Genomic DNA, 8,484 nt, shown 5'->3' with positions numbered 1-8,484 from the left:
GATGTATTTAATACACAGGTAACCCGTTTATACATGCTTATGTTGGAAAGTGAATGGTGATTATCAACACATTTAGCTTCTGAAGGAAACAACACAGCCTATCACTTCTACAAGTTGACAGCTCTCAGTACACAGCTACGTTTTAGTCTCCACATGACAACGAACTTGATCCATCTGCCCACCTGCACTCCTTCATCGTGACAGAGAGTACCCATTATAGAAAACTTACATGGTGGCTACTGTCAGCTGGTTCTTTCACAATTTTCTGAAATACATTCGACTTTGTAGGTCCATTAGTGTTCAGAAGTAGAGGCCTACAACAGAAAGCATGAAGGAAGAAAGCCATTTCAAAACCACCTCTTTAGTAATTAATCAACAAGGCCTGTCAGTTTATCAAGCAGACAGCAAGTTTTCAAGATCATATTTACCTCTTGCGTTTTAGGCTCACTAGTTGGTTATTCTGCACCAAGGTAACAATGAATTGTACGATCTGTAAGGGAGAGAACACTATTGTTGGTTGCTCTACTTTGTAATTGTTTCTCCTGAGTACCAAGGTATCTTATAGCAGAAGACGCCAATAATAAAATCTATACATAAACAACAAAACACTTCCTTTGTATAGTAACTTTTATACAGAGCTGCTCAGAAAAATTAAAAATCAAGGTAAAAAACAGTGCTGATAATATCTAAATAGTTATTCAATTGTCAAAGACAGGCTTTTCACGTAGCAAGTGGACTTTTACAAGACATCATACAGTACACAGAAAGAAATCCAGCAATGCAAACAATTAGAAGAATTCTAATTAGCAATGACAGAAGACATATAGGGATGTGGTCCATATACATAACCTGTATTGTAAATATTGGTTTTGGTGGAAGGCATTTTTGACAGATTCAGAAAAATTACATGTACAATTAACACTATTCATCAGCTGCCTTTCCTTTTGAAATGTTAGACTTCTTTCCCTTATGTTTTAAATTTAAAGCTTTAATGTATGTCTCTGGCTTGAAGAACCTGGGGAAAAAAACTCACTAAGTCTCTGCTACAAGGCTACTTGCAGTGATGCCCTTTCTAGTATGTTAAAAAAAAAATAGATCCATCAACTCTATGCATTTATACCAGTTTTTGTAGATCATAAATCTAACTGTTAAATAATCTAAGTTAACATATTATCGAGGGGTTCCACTCAATTATCTGTTCCTCTGGTAACTTCAGGAGAGTTTTCCCTGAGATCACATGACACAGAGAATTAGATATCTGATTCCTGAATAAAAAATGGGCAGACCATGTTAAGGGTACCTTAATGACTGATGTAGGATGTTCTTGAGCCTCTTTCTTTGAAAATGTTTACAAGACTTTGGCCTTATTTTCTGCTTATGCAGTAAAATACCATGAATGTTTGTTTCACTAGGATTTGTTCACCATATACCACACTGCTGTTTTTTCTATTAAAGAGAGATTTGACATTACAAAAAGCTGAGTGAGGGTAAAGCAAGGTAATGTGGCACAGCATTCCTAGTTCAGAAGCACTCACAGAAGCACACACGACACTTCAATGAAGCCTTACCTTTCGAATAAGTTGCTGCTGTTGCAAGTGTTTTGCTCTCAGTTCTGACACTTCCCTCCAAAGGGATTCATTCTCTCTGTTTAAAAATGATGATTTAAAAGTCAAACTAAAACTAAGTTATTAATTTTTGTTAAAGATCAGTTGGCTTCATTAAAACCCTTTGAAATGTGTTTTTAGATTGCAGGTTGGTGTGGGAGTGTCACACAGTCAGCAAGCAGCCTTGGAAAGTAACTATGAAATGGAGACCCAAACACAACAAATGGCCTGCAGAGAATATCCATCTGCTTTAAAGGAAGAAAAATAAAATTCCCAAATTTGGCAATAATCATTACCCATACATTCAGCATTTAAAAATTAACTATCACCTTTAACAGTTACCTTTACTAGCTCCAGTGAAGGGGCATGTTAGGTGATAAAAAACAATAGGAGCATGTCAGAGATGGCAGTTTTCCTGAAACACTGCCATTTTAGAAACATTGGTTCTTCCAGTACTCACAGGACTCCAGTTACTGAGACAGTGTAAAAACTGCCCTACTGTAACCACGAGCCTTGTTTCCAACAATGTATGCCATATTAAGATGTAGATAATGAACACCAGAAGCTTCAATGAATATGGGAAGACAACAGATCACCCTTCTCTCTTCTGCAGTTTAATTTTCAACACAAAAAAGCAAACTCCACTGGTGCTTGTGTTTTTAGGAAACCTTAAACTAAGTTTTCAGAAACAGCTGCTCATATGCAGTGTGATGCAGGGTACTACTCACTCCTCAAACTGCTCTGTGTCCAACATACAATTTAAGAGTACAGTTCCATCACAAAACTAACAGCAGAAGGTAGGCATTCTGAACTTTCTCAATTTTCTCACTAGCTTTATCAACGTATTCTGGAGGACCAGGTCTTCCGATTTAGCTCCAGTTTCTACCTCAATAATTTTAAACTGATGGGATGACATTATGGATGTCAAAGACCAGCCACTATGTTCTCATCTCTACAAACTGTCAGGTCATTAGCAACTGGCTGTCAGTTCAGTCAAAGCCCTGCTCTGGGCAGCGGTTTGGACCTGATGGCCTTCTGAGGTTCCTTTCAACCCAAATTAGTCTAGGACTTCAAAAGGGCAAATATCATCATTTTCACTCTAGACTGGCCAGATTCTAACAAAGGCTATGCCTAGGCAAAAGAAATTTGCCTCTAAATATTCTACTACTCAAGTCACTAGAACTGAAGTCTAGAAATGAGAGAAATTACTTCTTGAACTACGGTAACATCTGCCACAGATGTACACTGTCACTTTCTCAACGTAAGGTAAGGTGCCCTGACACAGCTTCTATTGAGGTGATGTGACTTACAGGGCATGACCTTATGGTCATGTATCTTGTCTGTATCTACATGCTCTAAAGGATTAAGTAATTTGTGACACACGTCTCTCACTGTTGACAATCATAATTTCTAAGCAGGCAATAATACAATTCTAAAAAAACTCTATTTACATTTGGATTTTAGATTCTGTTCCTCTGTCAATGAGGTAACTAAGGAATTTCCAAATTAGATTTCTAGACACATTTTCATAGGCATTAACTCTTCTGCAATTTTAAACAGTGGGGGAATGAGGACAAAAACAATAGGAAAATAAAAAACAATGAGCAAAGACATTAATTGTCCTATGAAAGTATTATATGCAAATTGCACAAACCAAACTCTGACTCAAACCAAACACAGAAACTATTTCAAACCTGAAGACACAAACCAGCATACTTTATATTAAGAGCTGATTTAAATATTCGGCCTCAGCATCTATATGGAACTCTTATTAAAGCTGTTATTTGATTTCCTACTACTAGTGTTCTGCAAACACCAACATTGCTTATTACTTTTAATAATATCAGAATATTTAATTTTAAAGCAATTTTTCTATTGAAATTTATGTTCCTAAAACTATAATTGAATTAGGCAACCAGAAATGAAGAGACACCTAAAATTAGGTTTTTGTCCAGTATCTAGTGTCACAATTACTCAGCATTAAGGATCAGTTACTGGTGAACCAACTTACCTCTTCAAAAGAGACAACTGAGATTCAATAGTCGTTTGTTTAATTTGCACTTTCTGAGCACTACATATTATTTTAGAGAGATCTTCCTGACGTATCTTGTTTTCTTCAGGTCTCGAAGAAGAAGAAACCTTTAAAAGATTAGAATCCAGAAACAACAGTTCCCTTAACTCATGCTTAACTATTATTCTCTTCTGGTGATTTTCTTACTAATGTTGACAAAATATGCATTTAACTTCATAATAAACCAAGCATCCAAAAAACCCCAAAACCAGAAATACAGCTGTCACCACCTTAGCTTTAGCTGTTATAAACATTTACGTACACTCAGATTCTTCAGGCATTTTCCCAAGTGCTCTACTTAGTCATAAGCACATCACAATAACCTGGTGCTAACAAGGACATCACTCTGTGCTGGTTTTGGCTGGGGTAGGGTTAATTTCTTCATAGCAGCAAATACGGGGCTCTGTTTTGGACTTGTGCAGTTGTGCTGCAGTGGTGGTAATACAGAGATGTTTTTGGTACTGCTGAGCAGTGTTTACACATGGAGTCAAGGGCTTTTCTGCTTCTCACTTCACTCCACCAGCGAGCTGGCTTGGGCTGCACAAGAAATTGGGAGGGCACACACACAGCTGGGACAGTTATCCCCACCTGACCAAAGGAACATTCCATACCATAAGGTGTCATGCTTAGCATATAAAACTGGGGGAAAAAGAAGAAAGTGTGGGGGATGTTCAGAATGATGGCATTTGTCCTCCCAAGTCACCATTACATGTGACAGGGTCCTGCTTTCCCTGGGATGGCTGAACACCTGCCTGCCCAGGGGGAGTGGTAAATTAATTCCTGGTATTGCTTTGCCTGTGTGTGTAGCTTTTGCTTTACTAATTAAAGTGATTTTATCTCAACCTACGAGTCTTCTCACTTTTATCTCCCAATTCACTCCCACATCCTGACATGGGGGGAGTGAGCGAGAGGCTGTGTGGGGCTGAGCTGCTGGCTGGGCTTAACCATGACATCCAGTTTAATTTGCCATATTTCTATTTGCCATCTATATCCATCTGACTTAATAACAGCAGAGTACATTTCAGGAGCATAACAAGCATGTTTATAGGTTTGCCTGTATTTTCTGTTGGGTGTAAAGTTTAATGCTTACAGTAGCTTTGTTCTGAAACAAACTACATAAACAAGCGGTTTCTTATACTGCTGATGGTAAAGTCAAAGCATGCTGTGCACTTCTAATACTCATTTGCAAATTGTCATATTACATAACTCACTCTTTTTTGCCACCTGTGAAACTTAACTATAATGACAGCAAAGCAGGTTAGATAAAAAAGCCTTGTCAAATCCCCCAAAATATCTTTAAACAAGCTCAAGATATAAATGAAAGCAGGGCAGTTTGTTTCCATAAACTCTGAACTTATTTGCACTCACAATCCTGCAGTTAACTTGACATGAACTTAGCTATTCATCAATACTTAATAGTACAGGTTTTCTATATACTGTATTTTCACTAACCTTCCTTTTAATGTGTTCCAACAAGTCCTCCCGGCCCTGCCTAAAATATGCATGCCGAAACTCTACTGGACCGTCTCGCTCCAGTTTGAAAATTCCAGAATCAACACCAACAACTTTACGGAAGCCATCTTTAAAAAAAACAAAAGGAAAGAAAAACCTCAAAACCCACATTAAGAAATTCAAAGTATGCTCTTCCAACTATCCTGTTACCAATTTTGAGGGTAAGATAGTATCCTAGTTCCAGAGAACACAAGGCCTCTGCTCAAAGGAAATGATAACGCAACTTCTACATACAGGATTTAGAACTGTGCTAGAATGCAAAAATCTAGGAACTTACACATGTTTAACTGTCTGACAAAGCTTGCCATGTTGTTGTGCTTGAAGTACTTGGGAAGAATCTCTTTTGCAAATCTCCGTTCATCCAACACCAAGAAACTCTTGCCATTCTAAAATGAGAGAGACACATTAAGCTACTTAAGAACCATAGCAGAAAACACACTAGGCTTTTAAAATTAATCACCAGATTGGAATGTTTCCTTTGTGCATGCAGTACATTACTGATCTGCTTGCCTACAATTTTCCAAAACAGAAAGCGTACAAACATTGCAGTTGCAAAGCAACTGAGTACTATCGATTTACATCACTACCTGTATCTGTAGGGGAACATCTCTATTGTTATGCACTGCTTTCTCAATAAATGAGTTGTGTACCAGCAATTATCACAGTTTCACTACAGGACAATACTATCAATTTTGAGCATAGTTTTGAAGCCTTGGTAAGTAATCTTAACAAAGAACCTGAGCAAGGAAAAAATACCAACAACCAGCTGAAAGTCCCATCTGCTTTACAGTATAAAAGCATGACTGGTTTGATAGGGCTTGTAGAGCAGATGGAGCTGTCAAAAAGCTGAATGTGCCACTGGGTTTTAAAGTTACCAAAAAGGTAGCCACCTAAGGCAAGATTCCCCTTCTCCTGGAATGCCAGTTGTGAGGGAGGACTGATCTTTTATTTAACCCACAGGTTTTAACTAAAATAGAAGGATCAGCTCTTTGTTCTTCAGTGACTGCACTCCATTTAACTACAGGGCAAGTAATCAGCAGAATGCAAATTACCTACTTCAAAATGGTTTAGGTTATGTCTACACATCCTCAATACTTTCACCCTGTAGTTAATAAAAAGTCTTATCATCTTCAACAAATGTCAGCACTCTTCCTGCATCTTCTTAGATGCCTTCCTCAAATGCCAGCAGTTCTATGATCCCAAGAAGCTTAAAGAACCAGCTGTAAGACCATATGAAGATCCTTGTCCAAAGGCCGGTGTCGTTTCAGGTAGGATAGGATTAATTTTTTCTCAGTAGCTGGTAGAGTGCTAAGTTTTGAATGCACTAAGAGAATAACATTGATAGTAAGTGGATGTTTTAGTTGTTGTTGAGCAGTGCTTACCCTAAGTCAAGGCCTTTTCAACTTCCAAAGTGATGCCAACAAGCAGGTGCACAAGAAGCTGGGAAGGTGCATGGTCAGGACAGCTGACCCAAACTGGGCAAAAGGATATTCCATACCACAGAACATCATGCCCAATATATAAACTGGCTGAGTTATCCAGCAGGAGGGCCGACTGCTGTTTTCAGATGGGCTGGGTACTGAGCAGCAGCTGGTAAGCAATTGTTTTGGGCATAGTTTGTTTTTTCTTGTGTTTTCTTTCTGTTTTATTAGTTATAATATACTTGATTTCAATTTTAAATGGTTCTTGTCTCAACCCACAAGTTTTACTTTCTCTACTAGGCTGTGGAAATGAGCAAGTGGCTGTGTTGTACTTGGTTGCCACTGGGGGTTAAACCACAACAGCCTGTTCCTGCAAATCAGCAGGGAGCATCAGAAACAGGATGTTATAAATGGCTCTCCACTGGAGGACTTAGGTGCTTAACACTGAGAGGAAGGTAGGGAGATGAAAACTTCCAGTAATGCCTACCTACCTCCTGCTGAGAATCAATGTGGAAGGAAAGGGGAAGCAAAAGAAATCGCAAGAACAGACTACTTTAGCCAATGCTGTGTGTGAAACTCACTAACTGAAGGTGCTGAACCAAGCGACACTCCAGTGACTTGTGACACCAACAGACAGCTTCCATGTGGTGCCTCACTTTATCATCACTTTGACATTGTCCAGGCTTAGCACATGAAAATCTGGGAAACACATCCACTAGCTCTTGTTGCCCTGACAGTCATTTCCAGCAAAGCTGTGCAGACATTAAGGCCTGTAAGTTTCACTACACAGCTAAATACGATTGTCAACTCCTAGTGCCAATGACTGCAGCATAGAGCAGTCTTCCAAGTGCTTAATTTGGTATTCCTCACCCATATTTCCATGGACAACACATACTGTGGTTTCACTTTGCAGGGAGACAAAAACCTGTCTGTTTCATTTCGGATAGCATTTATCCTTAGAGTGTAAGGATAGAGATTTGTAGAGGAGGAAAGCAAAATATTATAGTAACTGTACTCTCTCTTCCTTGATATATTCGGTACACTTTTTGTACCCCATAATATCAACACAGCATTTCTAAAAGATATCACACATAACTCCAATACTTCCCTCCCACAAGAACTTGCTAATAATATCAACTCTGATGAGTGGACCTTCCCCTCTAGAAACAGCCTTGCAGAATCTCAAACACAATTATTTTTACTGTTAATAAAAAAAAAAAAAAATACAAAGATACCTAACAGGTATTGGTGTGTTTACTTGAGATAAGCATAAGTAATTTGGAAATTCTCCATTAAAAGCATAAAGTAGCAAAAATAGCATTTCTTAACGTAGACAACATTAATCTTCATATCTTCTTAGTATCTCTCCTCCAAAAAAAAAAAAAGAGAAAAAAAACCAAACAAACCCAAAAAACCCACAAAAAATCCCACCCCAAAACAAACGAAGGAAAAAAAGAAAAAAGAGAAAGAAAGAAAAGCTACCGTAATCTACTGAGAGCTTCTGCTTCCCTCTTTGGGAAGTTTTGGCTGAAAGTACTGGTAAACCATCTTCAGTAAAATGCTTAACATATTTTATTACTTCTCAAGCATTTAAAATAGGGAGTTCTCAGTTGAGTTTAACTCAACATTACTTAGAGATACTGATACAATTTGAGAACAGGATTTTATTGAAAACAGCATATAGAAAAAAAATGAAGTAGCTATTATTAAAATATGTGCTTAGCATTTACCGTAACTGTTAATGATGCTCACTGTAGCAACGTGCCCGCCCTTGGCTGCACTACAGGCAGACTGCTGCCCAATTCGACTTCTCCCGTGGCCCATCCCCTTCCCGCCGCTCCAGCAGGTGGACACCGAGCCCGGGACGCCCCCGGCC

General features: G+C 38.5%; 1 protein-coding gene across 1 annotated transcript in view; it reads right to left on the bottom strand.

Annotated features, from left to right (window-relative positions):
* Positions 1 to 8,432, bottom strand: part of HSF2 (heat shock transcription factor 2) — a 14,582-nt gene extending 6,150 nt beyond the window's left edge. Inside the window, exons 1-7 of the mRNA XM_017739414.1 lie at positions 8,361 to 8,432; positions 5,465 to 5,573; positions 5,128 to 5,255; positions 3,616 to 3,743; positions 1,569 to 1,644; positions 429 to 490; positions 230 to 314 (exon numbers count right to left, since the gene is read on the bottom strand). Coding sequence (XP_017594903.1) covers positions 230 to 314; positions 429 to 490; positions 1,569 to 1,644; positions 3,616 to 3,743; positions 5,128 to 5,255; positions 5,465 to 5,573; positions 8,361 to 8,432 — 660 coding nt within the window. The remainder of the gene's footprint in view (positions 1 to 229; positions 315 to 428; positions 491 to 1,568; positions 1,645 to 3,615; positions 3,744 to 5,127; positions 5,256 to 5,464; positions 5,574 to 8,360) is intronic.
* Positions 8,433 to 8,484: the final 52 nt, after the last annotated feature.

Source organism: Corvus brachyrhynchos, unplaced genomic scaffold (genome assembly GCF_000691975.1).
Source record: "Corvus brachyrhynchos isolate BGI_N302 unplaced genomic scaffold, ASM69197v1 scaffold14, whole genome shotgun sequence".
Lineage (NCBI taxonomy): Eukaryota > Metazoa > Chordata > Aves > Passeriformes > Corvidae > Corvus > Corvus brachyrhynchos.
This window is presented reverse-complemented; position numbering and strand designations above follow the sequence as displayed.